Genomic DNA, 27,500 nt, shown 5'->3' with positions numbered 1-27,500 from the left:
TCCACTTTCCTACAAATGGCCAGATTTCATTCTTTCTCATTGCCATGTAGTACTCCATTGTGTATATATACCACATCTTCTTGATCCACTCATCAGGTGATGGACATTTAGGCTTTTTCCATGTTTTGGCTATTGTTGACATTGCTGCTATGAACATTGGGGTACATGTGCTCCTATGCATCAGCATTTCTGTATCTCTGGGGTAAATCCCTAGCAGTGCTATTGCTGGGTCATAAGGGAGTTCTATGGATAGGTTTTTGAGGAACCTCCACACTGTTTTCCAGAGCGGCTGCACCAGTTTACATTGCCACCAATAGTGTAGGAGGGTGCCCGTCCCTCCACACCCTCGCCAGCATCTACAGTCTCTTGATGTGTTCATGTTAGCCACTTTGACTGGCGTGAGGTGGTATCTCAGTGTGGTTTTGATTCGTGTTTCCCTGATGATGAGTGATGTTGAGCATTGTTTCATGTGCCTGTAGGCCATCTGGATGTCCTCTTTGGAGAAGTGTCTGTTCATGTCTTCTGCCCATTTCTTCACTGGGTTATTTGTTTTGTGGGTGTGAAGTTTAGTGAGTTCCTCATATATTTTGGATACTAGCCCTTTATCTAGTATGTCATTTGCAACTATCTTTTCCCATTCTATTGGTTGCCTATTAGTTTTCTTGATTGTTTCCTTTGCAGAAATTCACATTTTTTTTAAGTAGGCTTCACACCCAGCACAGAGCCCAACACAGGGCTCAAACTCATGATCATGAGATCAAGACCAGAGCTGAGATCAAGAGTCACATACTTACTTGACTGAGCCATCCATGCGCCCCATACATCTCTGTCTTTTTACGGTGGGGCAAGCCTACTTCCACCATTTATATTGCCAAAGCTGCATGTCTGATATATCTCTAGTAAATTCCACTACCTATTCCACTACCTAAATTCCATTGCCTTGACTAGGTATATATTTCTGACAAACCAAAGTACTTGACTAAGAAAAAGAAGCCATATTTCATAGCATCACAAAAGTAGAATCTTTGAATTATCATTGGAACAAAATTTTTTTTTACATTAGCTACATCACAACTCCAACTCTAGAATAAAATACAGAAGGCCAGTTTTCTATCAGACCTAATATTTTCAGTATGGTTTTGCCATTGACAAATTGTATCAATTTGATACAATTGTATCAATTGATGTATCAGTTGCTCAATTTGAGCAATTCAGCTGGGACTGAGAATCCTTTCCTTAAATTATTTCCCATTTAGTTTGCCAGTCTGCCTATGTAACTAATGGCTTGCTACAAGTTTAATTACTGAAAGCAAAACAAAAAATAAACTCACAAACTACAGAGAAATACAAAAGAAATTATTTAAAAATAATTCTGATCAAGAATGAAACATGGTCTTGGAATTCTTAATGGCAAAGGAGGAAAATCTTGAGCCCAATTACAAATGTCCCTTTCTTTGAAAAGATCTCAGAGAGTTCAACTTAATGTTAGGTATGGGGGCACCTGGGTGGCGTAGGTCATGATCTCATGAGCATCGGGCTCTCAGGGGTCAGCAGAGAGCCTGCTTCAGATGCTGTCTCCCTCTGTCTCTCACTGCCCTCCCACCCTCTCTCTCAAAAATAAACAAACATTAAAAAAAAAATGTTAGGTATGATCTCATGGACAAAACCTCAGAGTGGGAATACAGCAAAAGAAGAACCACAGGTTCCAGGGAAATGAAGTTCTGATTAGACAATCACAAATAATCCTAATGTGATGAGAAAACCGAAAAACTAATTTCATTTCTTTGAGCTCAGATTTTTTAAAAGAATATGTACAAAAGAATAAAAGAAGACCAATTATGAATACAAAATCTTGATGTGAACCTATAAAAAAATGTCACAAAGGCTCAAGGCTGCTAATAACTGGGGCTCCCCCAAATGCCAGTAAACAGCCAACAAAACCTTTAAAGCTATGTTTGGAACAAGTAGACAATCTGTTAGGGGAAAGACAGTATAAGCTGATAACAGAAAGAAGAGCTCCAAAACAATTTTGTCTTCATCTTTTTCATCCATTGAGTACTGCTCTCAAGTTGGAAAGACCAGACAAAAATGAAAAGAAGAAATTAAAGTCTTAAAGTTTAAAAAGAGTCCTAGAAAGCTAGTTTATTTAAACATATTTAAAATTCTAGGCCAAAACAAATCACATTTCAAGGTCTTCAAGAAAACTTCAAATACAAATGAGAAATGAGAAAATGCTGCCCTGATTTTTTAAAAGTAGGCAAAGAGTAAACATTCCAGAAACCAAAGTATGATTAGCTTGATATTGATCTCTACACAATTTCTAGAAGAGAGAATCAAGCATGTGGCTTTTAAGTACTTAGAATAAAAAAAAAAAAGCCAATATGGACTAGGTAAGAAGAGCACAATTACTCTAATTTTCCTTTTTGACAGGGTTTGATAATGTCTGGTAATAATATAGAACACTATTGCTGTGAATCGTGATTTCCTGCAAAACCCTTCTGAGTAAAATAGAGAAATGTAGGTGGGAGAGTGGTAGAGGTTAGTAAATTCACAGTTGGTCAAAAACTTCTTTCTGAAGAACAATAAAGGAGCAGTGAGCCAGCAAGGTTTCATCTTTGGTCCTTACTCAATGTTTTCAGTGACTATAATCAAGACTAGAGAGCTCATTTAATATATTTGTATAAGGAGGGGCGCCTGGATGGCTCAGTTGGTTAAGCATCTGACTTCAGGTCAGGTCATGATCTCAAAGCCCATGGGTTCAAGCCCCGTGTCAGACGCGGTGCTGACAGCTTAGAGCCTGGAGCCTGCTTGGGATCCTGTGTATCTCTCTCTCTCTCTGCCCGTCCCCTGCTCTCATTCTGTCTATGTGTCTCTTTCTCTCTCAAAAGTAAACCTTAAAAAAAATTTAAAAAAATATTTGTATAAGGAGAAAAGCTAGAAAGGAAAGAAAATATAAAAGGAGATTCAAAATTCAAAAGGATTCTGATAAGCTACAATGATGAACTTAAAACCAAAAAGAAATGCTTAAGAATAAACTAATTCCTGGGACACCTGGGTGGCTCAGTCGGTTAGACATCTGACTCTTGATTTTGGCTCGGGTCATGATCTCACCATTTTGTGAATTAGAGGCCCTCAATGGGCTTTGCTTGAGGAGCCCGCTTAGGATTCTCCCTCTCTCTCTGCCCTTCCTCTCACTTGCACTTGCTCTTGCTTGTGCTCTCTCAAAATAAACTTAGAAAAAAAAATAAAAGAATAAACCCCTGCATTTATGTTTGGAATACAAATTTTAATAAAATAAATAGAAAATGAGAGTTTTGGTGGTAATTTATATGAAAAAGAATCTTGTATTTTAGTGATTTAAAGTGATTGAACTTGTTTTTAGAAGGTAATGAAATTTTATTTTGTAGATCAGAAGACCAGAATTTCTAGCTTTCTCTGAGAATATTTTAAAATAAGTATCAAACTTTATTTTTTTTATATATTTTTTTAAATTTTTTTTTAATGTTTTATTTATTTTTGATACAGAGAGAGACAGAGCATGAGAGGGGGAGGGGCAGAGAGAGAAGGAGACACAGAACCAGAAGCAGGCTCCAGGCTCTGAGCTACCTGTCAGCACAGAGCCTGACGCGGGGCTCGAACCCACGAACGTGAGATCTGACCTGAGCCGAAGCTGGAGACTTAACCGACTGAGCCACCCAGGCGCCCCAAGTATCAAACTTTAATGACATCTCTAATAACTGCAAATGCAAATCGTATGCAAAATTGCCAGAGTCCAGCTCCAGCAGGTCCAGGGTTCCCCTGAAAAATGACGGTGTAGGCAAGAGAGAGTGAGAGAGCCTTGAGTTTCATTTTGATCACCAGATGGGCACCCCTGCCCATCTGGCAGGCATCTCTACCATTCTGGCAGGCATCTCTGCCCTATCTGGTTCTCAAGCTTTATTTATGGCAAAAGGTACAAGGACCAGAAAGAGCTGTAAATGATTTCTCATAGATAAGTTAGTTTCACAATTTTCTAGGACATGGGTTCTGCAGAAGTTACAATTCTAGTAGTAATGATTGTCATAAAAAACTTAGCTACAGGTATTCATGTTGTCATAGGTATTTTTTACAAAACCTCAGGTCTAGCCTTAAGGAAGCAACCTTTAGCCAAGACACAAACAGCATTGTTTAGTAAAGGTCAGTTTTTTATGAGTAAGTGTCAGTAGGCTGTTTATAAATCTAAGAGAACGTTCCCAGAAAAAGAGGTTCTCAGGAGACATAATGCTTGCTCTTACAGTCCCAAAGATAAATGATACATTTTATTGCAGTAGTGACTTTCACAAAGGCATTCAGGTCGAGAAGGCAGTCAGTTATCAGTTAGTTGCTTAGGGGAAAACTATATGTTGCATTAGGGTGTATCTAGTTTACTCATCTTTTCCCTGACCAGGGGCAATCATGCCTCAGGGGGACAGGCTGCTTCTGACACTACTCAGCAAAGCACTCTGAGGTTTGGAGCCCAAGCAGAAATGAAAAGTTTTAAGAGGGCAGATTTTGGAAGTTATCTGGGGGCAAGAGACCATGCAAACTCGCCGTACTCTCACCAGAAATTTTCACTCTACCGGTGAGTTCAAATAGCTCCCAACATTAAATAGTGTCATTCTTTAACACTCATAAACCCTAAAAAAACAACAAAAAGAATTCTACAGGAGCCTGGGTGGCTCAGTTGGTTAAGTGTCTGACTTTTGATTTTGGCTCAGGTGACGATCTCACGATTTTTGAGAGCAAGCCCTGCATCAGGCTCTGTGCTGGCAGCCCAGCCTGTTTGGGATTCTCTCTCCCCCATTTCTCCTTTCCTGTTCATGCTCTGTATTTCTCTTTCAAAATAAATAAGCATTAAAAAAAAATTCTATACTGACAAGTTTTTTTTGTCAATTTAATATGTAGCTAGAAGGACAAACAAAATATGACAATTAACTTAAGAACTTTCTTTATAAAGACACTTTTATTTTTGAAATCTGTTCCCTGGTATAGCACAAAATAATTTTAGGAACTTCCTTTAAACTACTTGAACATTTTAGTACAGGTATTGCCTACTAAAAATAAAGACTATGTTATAGTGTCAGATTTCCTTTCTTACAATCCTACTTTATGCTAAGGGATCTTTACTGAAATAGTAAAAGGAGAAAGAAAAGGTCAGAAAAATTTAGTCTATTATCATAAGTAATTTAGAGCTGTTTAAGTATTGGAAAAGCTGAACTGGTACTGAAAGAAATACTGTTTGGGGCTCCTGGCGGCTCAGTTGGTTGAGCACCTGACTCTTGATTTCAACTCAGGTCATGATTTCATGGTTCATGTCTCTATCAAAATAAACAAACTTAAGAAAAAGAGAGAGAAATACTGTTTAACCTTCACTTTAAAAGAATCCAGGACTGCTGGTTCAGTCAGTAGAGCATGTGCCTCTTGATCTCAGGGTTGAGTTTGAGCTCCACATTGGGTGTAGAGATTACTTAAAAATAAAATCTCATTAAAAAAATAAATAATCCAGAAAAATAATATTTTAGTTAAAAAATTGCCAACTTTGTAGATTTTAGTATATTAGTAATATACTAAATATACAAAGACTTTTTTTAAGTAGGCTTCATGCCCAACACAGGGCTTGAACTCTTGATGCTGAGATCAAGACCTGAACTGAGATCAACAGTCTGATGCTCAACCAACTGAGCCACCCACATGCCCCTATACACAAAGATAACTTAAGCTAAATTTTATTCAAACACTAGATTCCTAGGGATATTAACAAATAAATAACTTGTTAAGGGACTCATGAACCTTTATTCTATATAAAATACTAAAATGTATGACTTTTCAAGTGGATGGGAAAATTATTTTTCTACACATTCTACCTACTTTTATGTCAAATGATTAGTAATTCTTGAAATGAAAGCATTAACAACATAAATAAATTTAACTTATATACATACAGAAATGTACAGTCTTCTGGAAAGGAGTCTTCATATGATGTAGAAGGCAATGAACCTGATTTATTTTCCTGTTCATTCTGGAACAGAGATGTATGATCTACAGAAAAAAATAAACATGAGTAATAAGTATATCAAGTAAAAAATCATTTACTCTAATATCTAAATAATATCTTTATTGAGTAGAGATACATGGGTTAAGGGTTTGCCCTTAAATCTGCAAACCTATTAAGATTTCAAAATTAAATTAAAAATTAGGTGTCTGGGGCGCCTGGGTAGCTCAGTCAGTTAAGCATCTGACTTTGGCTCAGGTCATGATCTCAGTCTGTGGGTTGGAGCCCCGTATCATGCTCTGTGCTGATAGCTCAGAGCCTGGAGGCTGCTTCAGATTCTGTGTCTCCCTCTCTCTCTGCCCCTTCCCTGCTCACTCTTTGCCTCTCTCTCTCAAAATAAAGACATAAAAATTTTTTTTAAATACAAAAATAAAAAATAAAAAATTAGGTGTCAGTATTTTCAAAAAACATTAAGGAAATAAGATATGATCAAGTAAAATACTTAGGGTAGAAGAGGCTTCTACTGGAAAAAATCTAGTTTGCCCTGAACTTTATTTGAATTTTAATCAACCTTTGTGGTAAACACAGAATATCCTTATTTCTGCCTGTATTTTATAGAAAAATAACATGGCTTTTACTATAAAAGGTCACAAAATGGAAAATTTATGTACCTTTTGTTTTCTAGTTATTCCACTGCTATTTGTATTTTTGGAGGTGAGGTATTTGGGCAACTTTTTTGTTCTTCCATTTGTCTTTTCATATTACTTGGTCTTTCCTATATCTTTCTGCACTGAATTTCTTTTTTTTTTTTTATTAAAAAATGCTTTTGTTTATTCATTTTTGAGAGAGAAGGAGTATGAGTGGGGGGTGGGGGGGTGCAAAGAGAAAGAGGCAGAATCCAAAGCAGGCTCCAGGCTCAGAGCTGTCAGCACACAGCCCAATGCAGGGCTCAAGCCCAGGAACTGGGAGATCATGACCCAAGCCAGAGCCAGTTTCTTAACTGACTGAGCCATCCATGCACTCCTGCACTTAATTTAATCCTGCATCTTGTCTTTCTTTTCTACTTCACCTATTTCTATTCTCTAATATGACAACAATAATGGAAGTAAGCTGTGTATTTAATGGAAAAATGTTATGAATTCCCTGTTCTTAATTTGAAAAATGGATATGTAGAATATTCTATGTTTGATTTAAAGACTTTTTTAAATGTGTTTTTTTTCTATGCACTGAGAGCCTTTAAGGAAAAAAGTGATTCTCATCTTGCCTCAGTCCTTTAGTACAGATCAATCTTATTAAGAAGAAGGTTTGGGGAACCTGGATGGCTCAGTTGGTAAAGGGTCCAACTCTTGGTTTTGGCTCAGGTCATAAACTCACAGTTCATGGGTTCAAGTCCCTCTCTGGGTTCTATGCTGGCAGCAGGGAACTTCCTTGGGATTTTCTCTCCCTGCCTCTTCTCTGCTCATCCTCTCTCTCTCTTTCAAAACAAATAAACATTAAAAAAAGAAAAAAGTTTAAGTAAATAAAAAAATAGTTTAAGTTAAAACATGAGGCCACTACTTTGCTATTTAGAAAACAATCATCCCTCTTTAATTATCAAGATAAGGAAAGGTTTAAAATCTGATAGTTGAAAAGAGCTATAATACCTGATTAACAATTAAGTTTTATAAATTTAGAATTTCTGATTTTTCCCAACTAATTTCTTTGCATGAGTCATATAAACCGTACTAACAAATATGAATACAATAAATGTATATAAGCAAAATTAAAAATAAGATGTACTGAAAAACATGGAGATTTTATTTAAGTTTATTTATTTGAGAGAGAGAGAGAGAGGGAAAGAGAGGGAGGGAGGGAGGGAAGTATCAGGAAGGGGCAGAGAGAGACAGGGACAGAGGAGGATCCAATGCAGGCTCTGTGCTAAGAGCAGAGAACCTGACATGGGGCTTGATCGAACTCAAGAACCATATCAGCATGACCTGAGCTGAAGTTGGACACTGAACCGACTAAGCCACCCAGAAGCCCCAAAATATGGAGATTTAAAAATTAATCATTAGATAAGGGAGGAAAGGGGAAATAATAACTTCTCTCAAAAAAACAGTATCCAATCCTTTTTGTTTGGGGATATAGCATATATTTACAGTTATACATAAGCAAAGAAAATAAGGGTAATCAGTGGTTTGGGCAGACCAAGTTGGATATGGGATAGCTTGTTTTGACCTTTACATGAAGTCCTTTCGTTTTTCCCAGCATCAATATTTTTTTTAAAAATAAATACTAATATGAAACCTTATTACTAGGAGGTTTTTAATCTTTGTTTTTGCCAACAATGCCAATTACATAACCCTCGATTCCTTATTTACAAATATTGCCCTACCACTGGCAAACATATACTTTTATTTTGACAAATTCATTACATTTCAGAGGAACTACATAAAAATACAAGATTATAGTATTCAATATTTCTATTGATGAAATCATTACAAAAAAAACAAAAACCCAATTTACTTTTTGTTAGTGAGAAATAAATTATTTCAAAATTAGTTCCTCTTACCACCTCCAGCATTTAAAAGCCTCTCTCTTGCAAAGCTAGTGTGATCTCTTAAGTATGTTAATTCCAGTGGTATTGAAAGATACTGAGGAAGGTTGTTTTCTTAAAGAATCTACTCTTCTCAAACTATCCATTAGCTACTGAAATTGAGAATACTTTTGAATAACGAAAAGGTTTTTTTTAAAATAGACTCATGATGCTAGGCTATATTTTCAGAGATTTAAAACCTTAAGGCTCCAGGGGTGCCTGGGGGGCTCAGTGGGTTATGCATCCGACTTTGGCTAGGGTCATGATCTCACAGTTCGTGGGTTCAAGCCCTGTGTCGGACTCTGTGCTAACAGCTAGCTCAGAGCCTGGAGCCTGCTTCAGATTCTGTGTGTCCCTCTCTCTTTCTGTCCCTCCCCTGATCACACTGTCTCTGTCTCTCAAAAATAAGGAAATGTTAAAAAAACTTTTTTAATAAAAAAAATAAAACCTTAAGGCTTCAAAATTATGCAAGTTAAATTATTATTTGTTAACAATATTTAGAGCATTAATTAAAATCCAGCAAAGTACCACCTCCACATTTTAGTAAATTAGAGATAGACTAAGATTTATATGAGAGTAATACTGATAAAACAACATTTTAATATTTCTTTTCCTAGTTCTGGTACATTATCTTTGATCAATTCCTTCTAAAATTAATTTGTTTAGAGTTTGCAAGACTAATGGTCTGATACTCTAGAAACAAAAAAAATTTTTTACATTAACTTATCTATGCCAAAATATACCTCTCTAGAAGTATTGTTTTTCACAAAAAGTGAGTTTATAGTAGTTTGGGGTCTTAGAATTTTTTTGAAGAAAGGATACATTTGTTCATTTCCTAAAAGGCTTAGAAGAGTGTGCATTTCCTACCTCTGGATGGGTAGGACTTTATATTTAATAGTGAAACTGATTTATATAATTTACCAGTATAGATCTTACCTTTTATTTTCAATTATCTTTAGGTAATCTGACATGATCTGAACTCAATTAAGCTGGCATCAAGTAAAAAAAAAAAACAAAAAACAGAATACTCAACATTGGGATTAGAAATGCACGTACCCTTTATCAATGTTGAATTGTTACTTATGGTTGCTTCATTCACTAGAATCATTGCTTGGATGTATTCTGTTAAGAAAACAAAAATAGCATGAAAACCAGCAGCAGCATCACTTTCATTCATGGTGACAGATACTGTGCTAAATAATTTATATGCTTTATCTTAATCTTCATCAACTCTTCTGAGAGGTTCTTATGATTACCTGCATTAGAAACAGAAATTGAGGTTTAGGAGTTAAACTATTTATTCCAGGTCATTCAGCTACGAGTTGGTAGAACTGGATTCAAAACTAAATATATCTGACTCATGAAGGAATATTAACATGAAAAATGGCATTATTGTTTGGACAAGCAAACAAAAGATTAATGTCATAAAAACATTCACAAAGTTTTAAGAAGAGTTCAAATGAAAATTTGCTTGAAAATCTTATGTCTTGAGGGAAAAAAAGTAAATTTCCACCTAAAAGTCTTCTGTTCTACAACCAGCTAGGGTTGAAACAAAGAAACCAAAAAAAATAAAAAATTGGCTGATGGCACTGACTGCTGAAATAGAAGGCAAGTTCTGCTTTCAGAAGACAAGTAGTGCAAGTTCTGTTTAAAGCAGGCAAACTATAGTTACATGTACCTTTGTATTTGTAAAAATGGGTCTCTGAGTAATGGAGTGGTGGATAATTTTTGTTATATTTTTCTATAGGTACTAAATGTTGTGCAATGAGCAGATATTACTTTTGCAATACCCATCACCCTTCAAAAAGAGATACAAAGAGAAATAAAAGATAAAATGTGGGGAAAGCAAGGTAGCCTGACAGACAAAGAGGTAAATTCAGTAGCTATTATTCAAAGTAATCATCTTAACCCACTTTTACAAAATATCTGTGGCATATGGTAAAAGCATGTTTTTGTCAAAGCAGAGTACAAATACAAAGGAGACAGAACAGATGGTAGGCTTTTAGATAACAAAAGAAACATGGTGGAAATAGCACTGTATTATACTGCCAGTGGGTAACATTTAACGTTAAATATATTAAAATTTTTTTGTGCTTCATACCTTTATTTGTGGCAGATCCATCTTTAATCTTTTGTTTCAGTGATTGTAACACATTTTGCACTTGTTCAAAGATAAAGTCCACTTTTCCATCATCTTCCAGCTCCATCCAGAAAGTTTTTGCGTCACCTATAATAAAAGTAAATAGCTTAAGAGCTCAATAAAAATAGACTAATTTCCCCGAAAGCACATGTTATAGAGAATCCATGTGGTAGATAACATCAAGATTTAATTGATCTATCCTTTTCCTTGAGGAAAATTATTTTTATCGTTTCTTTATAAAGAATAGCAAAGAATATGACCTAAATGTTTTACTCATTTCTACTAACATAAAAATATGCTGAAAACTTTAGTGGTACTATTTCTGGTTCTCTGGAAAAACAGAAGGAATGGCTTCATTCTAGGCTGGTGGTAGATGTGTGTATAGACACATAAGCATTTTAAAAGTTTCAAGGATATAACCTCTACTGAGTATGGAAATGGTTTTAGAATGAAACATCTCAAGAAGTGCTGAAATAATGTCCAACAATGTTTTTACATGTCTTTTATAATTTTTGAATAACTATATGAAAAAAATGTTTAAAATTTTTATAGATAGCTATAGAAATGAGCCAATATTTCATATGCCCAGTAAGTGAATACCTTAGTCAAAAATTTCTAGAGAGAGGTGCCTGGCTGGCTCAGTCAGTAAAGCTTGCAACTCTTGGTCATGAGTTCGTGATCAAGCTACATGTAGGGGTTAGAGTTTACATAAAAAAAATTTCCTAGAGGAAATAATTCTTTGAAAGCTTAAAACAGAAATATGAGAAAGACCATTAAAATAAACTGGCAAAAGCCAAATCTCACACCCACAACACGTCTAAAAGTAACAAAAATACCTACAAATCTAAAATTTACTTATATTAAAATATATAAAATGTTCAAAATTAATTATTAGGGCCTTAAACAATGGAGGAAACATAATAATTGCACTTTAGAAAGGTCACTTGAGAAGCAATTGGGAGGATTAATAAGCAGAGAGCCTCGTAAGTTTACAAAAAATATATTTTCCTTAATAAAAATTAAACCCAGACCTCTAAGTTCAGCCGTGGGTGAGAAGAGTCATAAAGACTTAGGCTTCATAGTCCCAAATCTCCCTGGCAAGTCATCTTACCCACCGGGATCTCTGGGTAATTAGGGATGCTGCCACCAACGTAGTCTCAGAAGGGTGTTGTTTCCCTGTTGACACTTTGGCCTTGATGCCTCCAAGACCAAGTCTTCTTTTAACTCCCCATAGGACCGCTTCAGACAAGTTTTCAAGATTTTAAATAAACGCAATGTAAGAGGACAAAAAGGATGAAGAAAGATGTATTAGAGGCAGGAGGAGCCAGGACATGGACAGCCTTTCATGCCAGGCTAAGCAACTCCATTTTTACATGAAAAAGTATGGAAGCCACTGAAAAGGCTGTCCATAAGCATCTTATAATGTGATTAGTTTCTTAGAAAGGTCACTCAGCTGGAGTGGAAAGAGGAAGGGGTCAAGAAGGATTTCTAAGTTTTTGACTTGGGCAACCATATGCATAGTAATGGTATTCATTTAGATAGGGAATAAAGACAGGAGACAAGTGAGAAATTTAAGTAGGGCAAGTACTGGGTATACAGGCTCCAGAGTAAGATCTGGTCCAGTTATACGAATTTTGGAGTATATGGTACACAAATGCTTGAGGAGATGTAATTAAGGAGAATGGGTACAATGAGAAGAGGGTTTTCAATATATAAGGCATGAGTATAAGAAAAAAGAATCAGGGAGATAGAGAAGGAGCAAACAGGTAGAAGGAAAACTCAGGAGAATAGCCTATCAGGAGTCAATGGAAAAAGAGAAGTGGTAATTAATCTGGGCTTTGGAGTTCAGATACATTTGTGTTTGAAACCCAGCACTACCAGTCATTAAGCTGTGTGGCCACAGCTATAAAATGGAAATAACAATAGCATTTACCTCATGGAGTTGATGTGCAGATAAGCATGTGGCCTTTAGCAAGAAATTACTATGTGTAATTTAACAGGGGAGATAGTACAAGAAATTAATCTCTAATTGTGGAATTTTAGATATCATTTAGCTAAGCGAAGAAATGGCTAGGATTCATTCTAGGACTGGGGCAGGAAATATACAAGATGAGCCTAAAGCATCTTCTAGTACCAAAAATAAGGAAATACTAAAGAAACAAAAACAAAACAAAACCACCTACATTGATACAGGTATGTCAAAGGAACACAGATGCAACTGAAAGAGCTTCCAACAGCCAATCCTGGGACAACTTGAACAACAAAATAAAACAGTACTGGATTTTAGCCCTAAGTATAAAATAAGTAGCCATGACTCCATACTGATACAAATAAAAGACTGAATAAATACATAAATGGGAGAAAGGAGCTAAATCTCCCTTGCAGAAGAATTCCAAACAATTAACGTAGATATTCCATTCTCAAAGAGGGGGAGCATACTCCCCATTTATTGAATATGAGCTATATATGGTGATTTCCTATCAAATAGTACCATAGGGAAAAGGAGAGAAAGTAATTTATAGTGGAGAATCATAACACTATGTCTGACATAACCCTATGTCAGCCAGATGATCTAGCTTAATATCAACAAGAGAGAAAGCATGTTGATAACACATACCCTTGGTATGATGGGGTAAAAATGGCACTTCATCTCTATGGTCTTCTTCCCCAAACTAATAACCCCAGTCTAATCATGAAAAATAAATAAATCAGTATTTCCAATAAAGGGGTGTCCTACAAAATATTTAGATACAAAATACTACAAAATAAAAAACAATGTCAGTGTGAGAAACTGTTATATCCAAGAGGACCTTATGGAGATATGACAAATAAATATTATATGGGATACTGGAATAAATAAAGACATCAGGTAAGGACTAAGGAAATATGAATAACTATAGACTTTAGTTAATAATAATGGTTCATTAATTGTAACAAATGTACCAGACAAATGTAAGATGTTAATAAGTTAAAGTGGATGTAAAAGATAATAGGAAATTTCTGTACTATCCTCTCAATTTTTCTTTTAAAAGTAAATCTAAAAGTGTTTTAAAAAATAAAGTATAATTTTATAAAAGTACACTAAAGAACTGACTTAGCTTTACAGATACACAATTAATTATAGACTATCAAAATGTTGGCTGAGAATAAGTCCTAAATTCCCTCAAATGGAGAACCGTCACTTGCAGTGAAAAACCTTGAAAATTCCACAATTCAGCTAAATTAAGTATTCTATATATACTTTTAAATATAATGTTTAACAATGGTTTTTCAAACCTACCATTTTTTTCTCCCATCTTTTGGTGTTGTTTAAAAATGAAACTTCAAAATTAACTGTATCAAAGGACTGAATCACTTTGATAGGAGAATATAACTGGAATCCAACTGTGGTCTCTAGGAAATTTGCAGTCCTCAGAGAAAACACATCATCATGCCATTCTAAGCCCAATGTTCTTGGATGCTTGAATTTTCAAATAGTAATTGTGGTTGACGAATTCTCAAAAATGACCATTAGTCCAAACTGATGACAAGTCCATGCAACTTCATCAAGCATTTACAGTCATATCAGATCATTGACAATATCTTTTTAAAAACAAAAACCAACTCCATCTTTTTGTCCAAGGATGCATGAAACATTCTGTGAAGAAAATAATAAAGATTGGTACATATTTGTAAAAAATAAAATATGTAAGAAAAAAAGACTTATAACAATGCCTCTATCTTTCATAATAACAAACTTATAGAAACAAGAATACATAAACTGAAAAAAATGTGTAAAATACCAAAATTAGGAAATTACAGAGAAATTAAGAATCACCCATATTTAAAATATTGTCAATTAACATAAACTATCTCCATTTTTTACTTCATTTTTTAACTTTTTAATGTTTTTATAAATATAAAAACTTTTAAAATGGGGATAATAGCACTAACTACTTCAAAGGGATATAAGACTTAGAATGGCAACTGGCACATACAAAAGACTCAATAAACACTGGCAATTATTATTCTTTCATTATATACACTTTTAAAATAAGTTTTGGATTTTAGTGTATATAATTTCTTAATAACCTTTTATTGATAACATATCTTGCACTTCCCCCTCATTAATATTTTTCTATAATATGACTTTTAAGTGGCTATATAATGAACTTCAGTCAATAAACCAAGTATGAAAGTACACTAGAATTTTAATTTTTAATTAAATTTTAAGTTATTAATAAGTTTTTGATTAGTACTGTAAATAAGCTTCTATGTTGAACATTCTATTTTTTCAATATGATAAATAATGCTGGAATATACTTTATGTATATTTCTAATTATTTCCTCAGGTAATACACTTAGAGGTAGAAGAGGTCAAAAAGAGAGCAGTAATTCTGTCTCAAGATGTTGATCAACAGATGATAAATTCTGCTCCCACTCCCACACCAAACCCACAGAAATGTCAGATTTTAAATTAAAAAATATAGTTATGCTAAAGACAAAAAGGAATTCTCTATGGCCCAAGTCTGTGAGACCTCCCTAGGGAAAAGAAACAGATGGGAAGCTGAAGAGATGCCAACCACCATCAGAGCACAGCAAATCCTCTCAGAGAAGATGAACACACATCTCAGAGTCATCAAATACCGGAGGAAAGCTGTACCATCAAAAAGAGACTTAACAAGCCCACTGAAAGATTTTAGACTTATAGTCAAAAGGAGAATAGAGCATCCTAAAAATAATTTTAAAACAAATGTTATTAAGGCACCTGGGTGACTCAGTCGGTTAATCATCATAATCTCACCGCTTTGCCTTTCGAGCCCCGCTTTGGACTCTGTATTAACAGCTCAGAGCCTGAAGCCTGCTTCAGATCCTTTCTTGGTCTGTCTCTCTCTCTCTCCAAAAAAAACATTAAAGAGGCACCTGGGTGGCTCAGTCAGTTGAGCATCTGACTTCAGCTCTGGTCATGATCTCATAGTTCTCATGTTAGAGCCCTGCATCCGGCTGTATACTAACAGCTCAGAGCCTGGAGCCTGCTTGAGTTCTGTGTCTCCCTCTCTCACTATCCTCCCCCTGCTCCTGCTCTCTCGCTGTCTCGCGCGCGTGCGCTTCTCCCTCTCCTTCCCCTGATTGTGCTCTCTCTTTCTCTCAAAAATAAACATTAAATTTTTTTTAAAACATTAAAAAAAATTAAATGTTATTTCATTTAACATCCTCAAAGAGCTAAAGAAGGAAATCTCATCCATGAAAATAACACAGTTTTGAAAAATAACCAATTAGGTATCTTGGATATAAAAATAGTTGTTGAATAAACTCAATAGATAATTGAATAACAGCAAACTCAGATGAAAAGCCAATAGTAAGCTGGAAGACTAAGTTTAGTAATTCACTCAGAACGCAGAGGAAAAAACAGAGAAGGAAGAACAAACAATAATGACCAAGAATTTATCAAAACTGGAAAACATATAAGCTCACTCAGGGTCCACTGGGTACCAAGCAGAATAAATATACACTACTAGACAAGCTGTGGGTAAACTTTAGAATATCAAGAATAAAGATAAAGTATAAGAAGCTTCCAGAAAATCCAGGTTATCTAAAAAAAAAAACCGCATATCATATTGGTAATCAGACTTCTCACCGGAAATGTCAGAGGCAGTAAGTTAAGGCAAAGTAAGTCTGAGCTCGGAATGCCAAGCTATATTTCAATAGCAAAAGTTAAAAAAAAAAAAGGGCCTCTTACATTCAAAAACCCACATAGAGACTCTCTAAAAGAAATAAAGAAGTACATACTTGATTTAAAAAAAAGCTAACCTAGACTGAAGTACTGAGGTATAAGAAAGCAAAAATGAGCAAACGACAAAAATACATTAATGCTAAAGACAGATTAAAAATGAGTTTTAATACTAACTGAAACAAAAATGATAAAAATAACCATGGAAATTGTGTTCTTTTATAGAAGGGGGATTGAAAGGGATCATTTCAAGATTAAATAAAGTAAAGTAGAAGCATGTCAAGTTCTTCTTCATAGGGAGGATATCAATACTAATTAAATTTAGATCATGTTAGGAAACTATAAATTTAAGAACTATGTTGAAAATGTAAAGGTAATATATATTTTTAAATTTTTTAATAAATTCAAGCTGGGTCAAAGAATGTAAATTAAAAAAAATTTTTAAATGTTTATTTACTTTTGAGAGAGAGAATGTGTGTGTAAGCTGGGCATGGACAAAGAGAGAGGGAAACACAGAATTTGAATCAGGCTTCAGAATCTCAGCTGTCAGCACAGAGCCTAATGTGGTCTCAAACTCACAAAATGCAAGATCATGACCTAAGCGTAAGTTGGATGCTCAACCAACTGAGCCACCCAGGCACCCCTAAAGGTAGTATATTTTAAAAAACATGTAGATCACAGAAAAGTTGGGGCCAATCTCAATTAAAAATAGAAATGGAAAAATAGGATATAAAAGATACAAAGAGAAGATGGTAAATAAGAGGACAAGAAAAAGGCCAAATTGTTAATCACAAAAAAGGTGAATGTGTTAATCTTACTTACTAAAGGACTCTCAAACTGCAAAGCCTAGTTATGATATTTTAAAATAAGAGACCCACTTAAATCACACAAAATGTCATCAAAAGGTTGAAATAGCAGTATGTGAAAAAAGACATACCAGCACTTTTAAGAAATATTCATATCAAACAAAATAGAATTTAATATGAAAACCAATAGAAGAAACAAAGAATTCACACAAACTGACAGAACAATTCACACGAATATCTAACTGAAATTACTGACTTAATACCAAATAGACTTAAGTAGTAGAAATCCCAACTAGAGGCGAAAGTATAAAAAAGCTAAAACAACAGCGAAAGATCTTGCTAGAGCTACATGCCACATACCTCCACCTCAATCCCATTATACCAGGTCTATTAAGTTTTATAGATGAATTCTACAAGACTTTCAAGGAATGAGTAATTTCTATCATATATGAACTGTTCCAGGTCAAGGAAATATATGGGAAGACCTTTTTTTTTTTTTTTGACTAGTATAACCTTGACATGTAAGAAACTCAAGGCCAAAAAGCACTTAGAGGTGTAGAAGCAAAAGTAGTAAGTAAAAATATACATAGTAAAGTATGTTACCAAATAAAATTTATCCTAGGAATACCTAAAAAGTTTACCATTGGAAAGTTTACCAATGTAAATTCCTACATTATCATATAAATGGAAAAACCAACATCTGAGATGCAGAAAACAAAACAATTCAATGAAAGTCAGCAACTATTCTGGAGGTCGGGAGATGGGGGACCCTTAGCAAACTAGGAATAAAAGAGAACTTCTTTAGCCTGATAAATACTCTACTAAAAGCTAGCAGCGAACATCATACTTAATGAAGAAACCTTAGAGGCATTTTTATTAAAGTTAGGCACAAGGATGAGGACACTTGCCACCACTGCTCTTATTCAATACTGTACTGAAGCTGGAGAGAAATGCCGTAAGATAAAAAAAAATACATCTAAAGATTTTAAAGGAAAGCAACATCTACCTGTAGAATAAACAAACAAAAACAAAACAAAATTAAAAGATAAGCAAAAAGCTGAGAGAAAATACTTGTAATCTATTTTAACAAGAGTAAAAAAAAAAAAGAGGGGGAGGACATAGCCATAGACAGTGAAGAAAATTTTATGTATTTATTTTTTAATGTTATTTATTTTTGAGAGAGAGAGAGAGAGAGAGAGAGAGAGAGAGAGAGAGAGTGAGAAGAGAAGCAGCAGAGAGAGGGAGACAGAATCTGAAGCAGACTCCAGGCTCTGAGCTGTCAGCACGGAGCCTATCGTGGGGCTAGGGCTACAGCTCACGAACCATGAGACTGTAATGCCCAAGATTTCAATATCACCCCCAAAAACCAGAGACCACCAGGGAGACCGAGGCACGCATGTAAAAGCAAAGGGCAGTTTTACTACGGCTTAGGCTCGCCGGGCCTAAGTTTGGTCTCAGAGCCTTCACCAACGCAGTGAATCCATGCTGAGAGCCCAGAACATGGTGGGGTAGGGCTTTTATGAGTTTTGGGAAGGGGGAGTTACAGGAAAGTGCGACACAGGCGCAGCGATCCAATCATAATGTACAGTATCATTGACAACAGGTTTAACCATACACACTGTTTAGAGCGTTCGGTACTCTTGGCGGGACCCAATTACAACATTTAGGGTATCTTTGAAATTAACCAATTCAGAGCGAGTTCAGGGTCTCATTGGTGACTATCGGGTTAACTTTAACATTAGGTAACAGGGTCCTATCTAAAGTTTCTATCCGTAGGCCTCACCCTTAGGAATGTGGGGAGAGGTAGCTGGCCTTTCCTGATTGGATACTGCAAAGTGGTCTCTTCTGCCGCGGGCAATGTGTAACCGCCTAATAGTTCTGGAGAGACTGATCCTTAGACCTTCTAGTTTAGAGGGGAAACTTAAAGCCTGTCATACCGTCTGTTTGGTTCAGACTCGTGTTCTTACAAGATCATGACCTGAGCTGACCTTAACCAACTGAACCACTCAGGTGCCCTGACACTGAACAAAGTTTTAAAAATTATATAGGATACATGGTATCTAGGACACATAAAGAACTCTTTAAACCATTAAGAACAAGATGACTCAACAGGAAAATGGGTAATTTTTAATTGAATTATAGAAATTTACAAAAATTATAGGTTAATAAACAAATAGATACTGCAACCTTAGTAATCAGAGAATTAAAAAAATTTTTTTAATGACTATAATTTCATCCATGATATGGAGAAAAAGAAGACAGTATCTCATGTTGGTCTGAAAAGTTGTTTTTTTTGTTTTTGTTTTTGTTTTTGTTTTTTTTTGAGAGAGAGAGTGACAGAGTATGCCTGTGGAAGGGGCAGAGAGAGAGAAAGAACAGAATCAGAAGCAGGCTCCAGGCTCTGAGCTGTCAGCACACAGCCCGATGTGGGGCTCGAACCCCCAAACCCTGAGATCATGAACTTAGCAGAAGTCAGACACTTAAGTGACTGAGCCACCCAGGTGCCCCATCGTGTTGGTCTAGACTGTAGGAAAATTGAATTTTCAAAACTATTTTTGGGATGTGTAAATTAGTAGAAGTATTTTGAAGACAAATTTGAAAAGACCATTTAAATTTGACATGTTCATAACTTAAAAAAAAAAGAATGTTCATCACTTAAAACCAAGCATCCCACTTTCAGGTATATATCCTTGAGAAATAGCACATGTATACAAGTAAATACATACCAGGATTTCCCTGCAGCATTGTCTACAAGGTGAAAAACTGGGAACAACCAATGTCCATCAAAAAGAGAATGGCAAGTAAAATGTGCTATATAGTACCTATCAAACAAGATATAATTTAATATAAAAAACCAATAAGAGACAAAAATAAAATATTTTACATTAAAAGAACAATTCAGCCATACACCGAAACACTATGCAGCAGGCATAAAAATGAAGTAAATTATAAGCTATAAATAATGATTATAGACTTCAAAAGCACTGTCAAATGATTAAAGTTACAAAATTACATAGTTTGACACTATCACCATTTTTTTTAATTACAAATGCATACATGAACCTATAGAGAATATTAAGTATAAAGAAAGACTTGAAGGTTCTGCACAAGAGTCTTTGGTATAGGGTTGGGGGAGTGAGGGGGAACTCAGGGATTGTGCTATCTGTAAGATTCTTATTTTGTTAAAAGGAGAATGTTAATAGTGTACTTAATTTAAAATTTAAGTATATAATTTTTTTCACTTTTTTAAACGTTTATTTGGTTTTGAGAGAGAGACACACACAAAGGGTGAGCAGGGGACGGTCAGAGAGAGAGGGGGAAACAGAATCAGAAGCAGGCTCCAGCCAGGCTCTGAGAAAACGGGTCAGCACAGAGCCTGACGCGGGGCTCGAACCCACGAACTGAGATATCATGACCTGAGCTGAAGTCAACCACTCAACGGACTGAGCCACCCAGGCGCCCCTATGTATATAATTTTCAAAAAATGGACAGCCCATTTTACAGGTTTTTGGAGTACAATGCCAAACTGCTTTCTAGAAAGGGTCTACCAACTCATATTTCCACCTACAGCACACAAGCACTCTAATAGCTTTTTAAAGAAAAGCTCTCATCACTGTTGGTCATACCTTCTGAAATCTTAAAAGTAACTGAACAGTAAAGCATGTTTAGTAAAAAGTTTGCAAAAAAGAGGAAAATTTAAATCACTGTTTCGCTTCAACTTACAGTTGCCTTCGTTTTTAAAAATAGGCTCTTTATGAAACTGACCATTCTCGATTTCTCATATTTTAATTACAATGATAGTAATAAACATTTATGTGTCAGGCACACTTCTACATACTTGACTTATTCTTACTGATCTGCCTAACAATCAGGAGAGAAAATTAGCATGCCTGTTTTTCTAAAGAAGCTAAAGCGTGTCACATTGTGACAGTGACAAAAAATAAGGAACCAGGGCAGGATGATTTCAGAGCCCTTTTTTTTTTTTTTTTAATTATACCACTCTACCTTTTGGAAGTTACCTCTTTGCCTCATAGAGAACTCACTGCAGGTTTCCTCATGCTGAAGAGCACAGTTCCTTATTTTACTTATTGGGTTGTGGTTAATGAGAGTCAGGTGCCTTTAGGATCCGATCTCAATCCCGTGATCTTGGACAAATGATTTTTACTTATTTAGGGCTCGTGTAAGTCTTACCTGTGAAATGGGTCAGTGGTTAAACCTTCAAATTCTGCTTCTGGATTTTATACTGCAGTCCACTTCCTGCAGCCCCTTTTCCAGCTGCTTAGGAGTCACCTCCTAAGCAGCTGTGCACTTGTAGATAGAGACTGAAATGGGGGTTGAGAACTCAAAATGCCTGCGGTCCCTTCTGCAGCCTGGGACTGCAGACGGGTAAAAGGAAAAAAAGGTTGCAAGGGCTGGGGTACACGCAGCCAAGGGTTCCACCGCGTTCCCAGGTCTCGAGCCAAAGGAGCTGTCAGGGGGCCGCCCAAGGCCGTGGCTCGGCTCCACTGGCTCCACTGTTTTTTTCCGCCCGCCAGACCTGAGGGCTGCGCTGGGCCCTTTCCGTTGGCAAGCCTGGGTTTCCCCGCGGGGCGGGCTCCTCTCCGACTCCACGCCACCAAACCCACTACCCCAGACGCCCCTAGGCCAGGAAGAACTTCCAACATTTACTAGTCCTCACCTCTGCAACAACGGTCCCGCCTCGCCTCAGGCGGGGAAGCAGGACCGCCCAATCTCTTTCGTCCAGGCCTTCCTAAAGCTAATTCTACAAGGGAGGAGTCGTTCACCAAAAACTCCCCCTACTTGGCCAGGAGCCCATTGGTTGAACACCCTACTGAGTCCACAGCGCAGAGGCTCCGCGCGTTTATCTCCGGCACTGCGGCGGCGCGGAATCGCGCCGACTCCCGATTGGCTGTCAGTGCTCTCGGCTTGTCTCGCGCTCTCTGGCTGGGCCAATGGGGATATCCGCAGTCGAGAAGCCGGCATCGTTGGAGTGGTGGCGCAGCTGTTTCCTCCGGTAGGTGTTGCGCTGCCATCTTGTGTGTGTCTAGGACTGGGCTTCTTGGAGGTTGGAAACTTAGCGGCTCCAGGTGTGGTGGGGTCCTGAGGGAGCAATGGAGGCGAAGAGGGATCTGAGGGAATACACCTGGTGCCTTCTTCACTTGCCTGAAAAGGAAAGGCTTTCTTGGCCTGAGTCTCAGCCCTGGCTAGAAGAGAGAGTAATGAATGGGTGGGGGAAGATCCCAGGCTTTGGTTTGTTCGTCATCTTGAGGGCTCGCCGGAGGCACTGCTGCCTTAATGCCGATTCCCCGGGTTCCAGAGAACTCCACCCATAATCTTTGTCTCGGGAAGACTGATCATCCACTCTCCTAAAGGTGGTTGTCCGATGGACTGATTCAGAAAGGAACAAGGCTGGTTATTAATAGAAGGGGAAAGAGGGAGATGCCTCACCACTCTGCTCAGGTTTGAAAGAAACGTCTTTATTTTCTGTCGTTTGCGAGAGAGTGACTGCTAAAGTGTTGGCTCTTGTCATTTGTTACCCTCTGACCAAGGCCATCCTTTGGTAATAGTAGGCGTCTAGTTATGCGTTTGGGCAGTTTTATATATTGGTATGCAGCCAGCATTCCTGCAGTGGTCTTTTTTAAAATCTAGAAAGTGGTGGTCTTTACAGAAACAGTGGAAAGGAAGGAAGAACTTTGGAAAATCTTTGTTTCGCTGGTTACTATCTGTTGAAGATTTAGAAATTTCTCTGTCTGCCTTGACTTGCTTGGTTGCTTTGTCAGGGACAAGGAGAGACGTTTGTAAAGGAAAGCATCTTCTGAACTCTTTATGGGGTAGAATGAAGAAAGGAATTACCTCCTTTTCCTGCTCTTTTCTTAATGGAAGTAGAAAGCACGCATTGGGTTTCGTTTGGGAGGAAAATTTATCACATCTGAAAATCTAGCGGATGAGGCTGCCTGGGTGGTTCAGTCAGTTTAGTATCTCACTGTGGCTCAGGTCATGTTCTCACCGTTTTTGAGTTCGAGCCCCGCATTGGGCTCTCTGTTGAAAACCTAGCCGATAAAAGGCTAGTATTTTGTGATGAGAAGTTTTGACAGGCATTAAACCAAAGCAAAGATACTTACCTTATTGCCTTGAGTTTAGTTTTCCAGTTATCCACGGTTAACTGATGACTCAACCTAGTCAACAGTACCATGTGTTTTGTGGCAGGAATACCAAAGAAAAGCAGTGAAATAATTGAATGATTAAAAACTAACTTTCTTTTTAAATCTTAAGAAGTCTAAGTTTTCAAGAGTTCAGTAATTGAGTGTAGAGTTGATGGCTAAGGCACCTGTTAATATCGGCTATCATAAAATGGCTAAGAAAGATCAGTGGCTAAAAAATAAAAAACAAAGAGCACATAATGGCTTCTCAGTACATGTTTGCTGAAACTTATGTATAGCATTCTCATGTAATAGTATCTGGTATATATTGAGAAGTATAATTATTGAGTGGATAAATAAAATAATGCTGTAATTGGAAGGTGTGGACATACATTTCTTTTTAGCCTAACCGAAAAATAATTTTTTATCCTGATTTCTAGAATACTTGATTTTCAGTTTCTGTGAACTAAATTTATTTGTTGCTTCCAGTTTATGCATATAAATAATATTATGGAGAGGTTCATAATCCTTTTTTGCGAGGGCTTTTTATGAAATCTTAATACAGAGTAAATTAGAAATGAAAGTGAGTCCTCAAGTAATAATGCTCTATTTGCCATTTTTTCTTGAAAGCATAGTTTCAGTAAGTGGATACCAAACTTAGCAGTGTTTTAGATCTCTTATGAAGAATTTCTAGTTTCTTTTTAACACTGCTTACAGTTAAAATATTGCACCTTTAAGTTTACTTAATTGCATGATATGTTCTGTAATTTTAAAAAGTAATTTTTAATAACTAGATAAGTTTGAGATTTTTCTTTGAAGAATACAGTTCTCTAAATTTCTAAATGTATAATTTGAAGATCCTTACAGATGTTTAAAAATATTACTTTTGCACGAACACTGTTAAATGACTATAAGTAAAAATGATTTAACTTACACTGGTATGTTAAGGATTCTTTTTCATTACAATTCCTAATATGTATACAAGTGTAGATTTTTTTCCCATTATCAATTGATGCATGCTGTTTAATTAGAAGAATTTTGGTAACACCTTTGAAATGAATATGGTATTCTGTGGCAGACTATAGAGTAAAATTTACTTATCTTCGTTAAAAAATTCAATAAAAAGTACTCTCAACCTGTTTGGAGTTCTTGCATTTGATATTTTAGAAATCTAAATAATTTTATTAGTGAAGATATTGGGGTATAAGCACTTCTAAATAAAAACATGTAAAATATGATAGGTTTTTCCACCTCATTAACTGAAAAACCAAATTTGCATATAAGTCATCTCTCTTTAAAATTATTTTTGAAGTACTACCTGAGATACCTTGCTATGCTTTACAATAATTTTGATCATACACATGTGACTTTGGGGGAACATTTTGAAATTAATTTTCAGAAATATTCCTGTATTTGTCATTAATTAGTGTGTTTTACCATCTGTTTTCTAGTCTTTAACAAAATTGTTCATTATGGGGATAAATTAAATGTGACAAAAAGTAAAACATGATTTAAAACTGTATGAAGATCAAAATCGCCATTGCAGCTTGTGGTGTTCTGTTAATCAATGAAATGATTGAATGCCTGAGTCATAGGATGACCGTTAACTACAGAAAATGCTTGTGAGATAAAACATGTGGGACATTCAGATTATTTCACTTAAAGAGAAAATGTTTCTTCGTAAAGAGGAAATGTTTAAAGTATTATATATTTTGGCCTTTTTAAAAAGAAATTGAAAAACTATAATTTTGCCTTTACTATGACTTCTCCCTTTGTAATCTTAGTCTTGTTGCTTACACTATAAGTTTTCTGCAAATGAGCCAGAATTTTATGTCAAATTCTGTTCTTTTAAGCTCTTAACACTCATTTCTCAAAGACTTTTGGACAGCTAGATCTACTCAACTTGTATGCAACTCAACATCTTTTATGTTTCCTGTCTTGATTAATCGTATAGTTATCTTCTGAGTGGATCAGATATAAAACTTAATTCTTCAGGCACCTGGGTGGTTCAGTCGGTTAAGCAACTTGGGCTCAAGTCATGATCTCACAGTTCGTGGGTTTGAGCCCTGTGTCAGGTTCCGTGCTGACAGCTCAGAGTCTGGGGTCTGCTTTGGATGTTGTGTCTCTGTCGCTCTGTGCCCCTCCCTCACGCTCTCTCAAAAATAAATAAACATTAAATAAATAAATAAATGAAGGAAACTTTAAATTCTTATCTCTTCCTTTTGCCCAACTCTACAATCTGTAGCTTCAGCCTCCAAAATAGCTTTCTTCTCTTTTCTACTTTGACCGCCACTGCCTAACATAGGTCTTCTTTTTCTTTTTCTTAACATTTTATATGCCATTGTATTATTAACAAAGTCTTCACTTCTGAACTTGGAATTTGTATTAGTTAAGATGTACGTTTGTGATATCCCATATGTATGTATTGTGACAACATAAAATAATTGTGGCTCCCAAGTTTTTTAATAAAGTTATTTTATTTAAAAAATAAAAATGTTCTTTCATATATATAAAAAGATGAACTAATTAGGTTGCTTTGCTGCAAAAAACTGAGGGGCTCCCTCTGACTTGTTCTGCCACTTTATCCAGCAGCTCCATCTTGTGGACCAAGATGGCTGCTTCACTTCCTGCCATTTTTATGCCACATGCTTAGGTTAAAAGGCTAAAATATATAATGAAAGGAAACAGTATTTCCATGTGGGGGTTGGAGTATGATTTTATTCTCTACCTTAATTTTTAAAAAGTTACATTGTCACAGATTTTTAAGTAACCATTTCTGTGAGAATGTCATGAACTTTTGATGATTCTATTAGGTTCCTACAATTATATTTGGGAGAAATAAGGTGTGTAGCTTGTGACCCTCAAATATCATCACTTGCAGACCTGGGGACTACTTTATATCTTCCTTTTCTCTGTAAAAATGGTTCTCACTGCCTTCAGTTAGCCTTTGAAAGTAATGGATGCCTAGCTCACCTTCCTCTTTGGAATATAGACAGGCTTAATTTAATCACAGCTTCTTCTTGCCCTATACCCAAAATCTTCATTTATGGAAGCACATTTTATATTACTTTGTTTCTCACAGGCTGTGACAAAATAATTCCTTGGAAGGCAAGACTCCTTCCTAAGTCATGAACAAGTCTGCATGCAGTTGGTATTGGATGCATGTTTGCTCATTTGAAGTATACTTCATATTTCAAATAGGATAAAAAATTGGATGGGGAGGTCCATGGTGGGCCTAGCTTTCTTTACATGTAAAGCAGGATCTATACCTTTGGAGGGTGTATTGCTTACAAATCAACAAATAAGAACGTCAATACCCTGACAAAACTCATTATCACAGAAGAACAAGCACAGATGGCTTACATGAAAAATATTTAACTTGTAATTAGGGAAGTAAACATTTATATAAGCAATTTGTAGGGCACCTGGGTAGCTCAGTCAGTTAAGCATCTGACTCTTGGTTTCGGCTCAAGTCATGATCTCGCAGTTCATAAGTTTGAGCACCACATCAGGCTCTGTGCTGACAGTGCAGAGTCTGTTTGGGATTCTCTCTCACTCTCTGCCCCTCCCCTGCTCACTTGTTCTCTCTGTCTCTCTCTCTCTCTAATAAATAAACGTTAAAAAATTTTAAACAAGCAGTTTTTCAGAATGCATCAGACCTAACTATATATATTCTGACGCTTTGTACGGAAACTTCCATGGAAATGGAGATGGAGTCAAAGCTTTATGAACATAGTGTAATTTCATATTTGGGAATAACTAGAGATAAAAATAACCAATGGTAGAAGAATGCTTTTACAAATTATTACACATTCATCATGGTAGACTGTATTTCAGCTTGTTAAAAGGAGTATTTTTAAAAGGTGTTTAATGATACAGGCTACTTAATTGGGAAAAGGCCACCATTTTGTGTTAAATGAGGAAAGTATAGACTAGTAATTAAGGAAATGAAATGAGATACCAATATACAGCCTATATAGAATGGGGGGAAAAAAGGACAAAAAAAAAAGCAAGTGCTGATAAGGATCCAAAGCAACAGGATTCAAATCTTACTGGTGGGACTGCAAATAGCAGTCATTTGGAGGACAGTTTGTCAGTTTTTATAAAATTAAACATGCC

At 36.2% G+C, this 27,500-nt stretch overlaps 2 protein-coding genes across 11 annotated transcripts in view; one reads left to right on the top strand and one right to left on the bottom strand.

Moving 5' to 3' along the window:
- The window catches only part of SETDB2 (SET domain bifurcated histone lysine methyltransferase 2), a 65,686-nt gene extending 43,601 nt beyond the window's left edge, over positions 1-22,085 (bottom strand). The window contains exons 1-8 of one of the 8 annotated variants that reach the window (XM_029936782.1): positions 21,920-22,085; positions 21,433-21,617; positions 19,968-20,063; positions 14,006-14,362; positions 12,909-12,977; positions 10,687-10,812; positions 9,642-9,707; positions 5,961-6,057 (exon numbers count right to left, since the gene is read on the bottom strand). In XM_029936782.1, the coding sequence (XP_029792642.1) occupies positions 5,961-6,057; positions 9,642-9,707; positions 10,687-10,812; positions 12,909-12,977; positions 14,006-14,021 (374 nt within the window). In that variant the 5' untranslated portion in view covers positions 14,022-14,362; positions 19,968-20,063; positions 21,433-21,617; positions 21,920-22,085. Of the gene's footprint in view, positions 1-5,960; positions 6,058-9,641; positions 9,708-10,686; positions 10,813-11,840; positions 11,895-12,908; positions 12,978-13,342; positions 13,406-14,005; positions 14,363-19,967; positions 20,064-21,260; positions 21,321-21,432 lie in introns of those variants that run through there. The other 7 variants (XM_029936781.1, XM_029936784.1, XM_029936786.1 and 4 more) reach the window with 7 other exon arrangements.
- A 90-nt stretch (positions 22,086-22,175) lies between these two features.
- CAB39L (calcium binding protein 39 like) overlaps positions 22,176-27,500 on the top strand; it is a 105,449-nt gene continuing 100,124 nt past the window's right edge. For 2 of the 3 annotated variants that reach the window (XM_029936792.1, XM_029936794.1), the window contains exon 1: positions 22,176-22,255. The gene's annotated coding sequence lies outside the window, so the exon portion shown is untranslated. Of the gene's footprint in view, positions 22,256-22,280; positions 22,702-27,500 lie in introns of those variants that run through there. The other variant, XM_029936793.1, reaches the window with a different exon arrangement.

The sequence above is a fragment of the Suricata suricatta genome, chromosome 4 (genome assembly GCF_006229205.1).
Source record: "Suricata suricatta isolate VVHF042 chromosome 4, meerkat_22Aug2017_6uvM2_HiC, whole genome shotgun sequence".
NCBI lineage: Eukaryota > Metazoa > Chordata > Mammalia > Carnivora > Herpestidae > Suricata > Suricata suricatta.
Note: the sequence above shows the minus strand (reverse complement) of the source record. Positions and strands in the feature narration are given on the sequence as shown.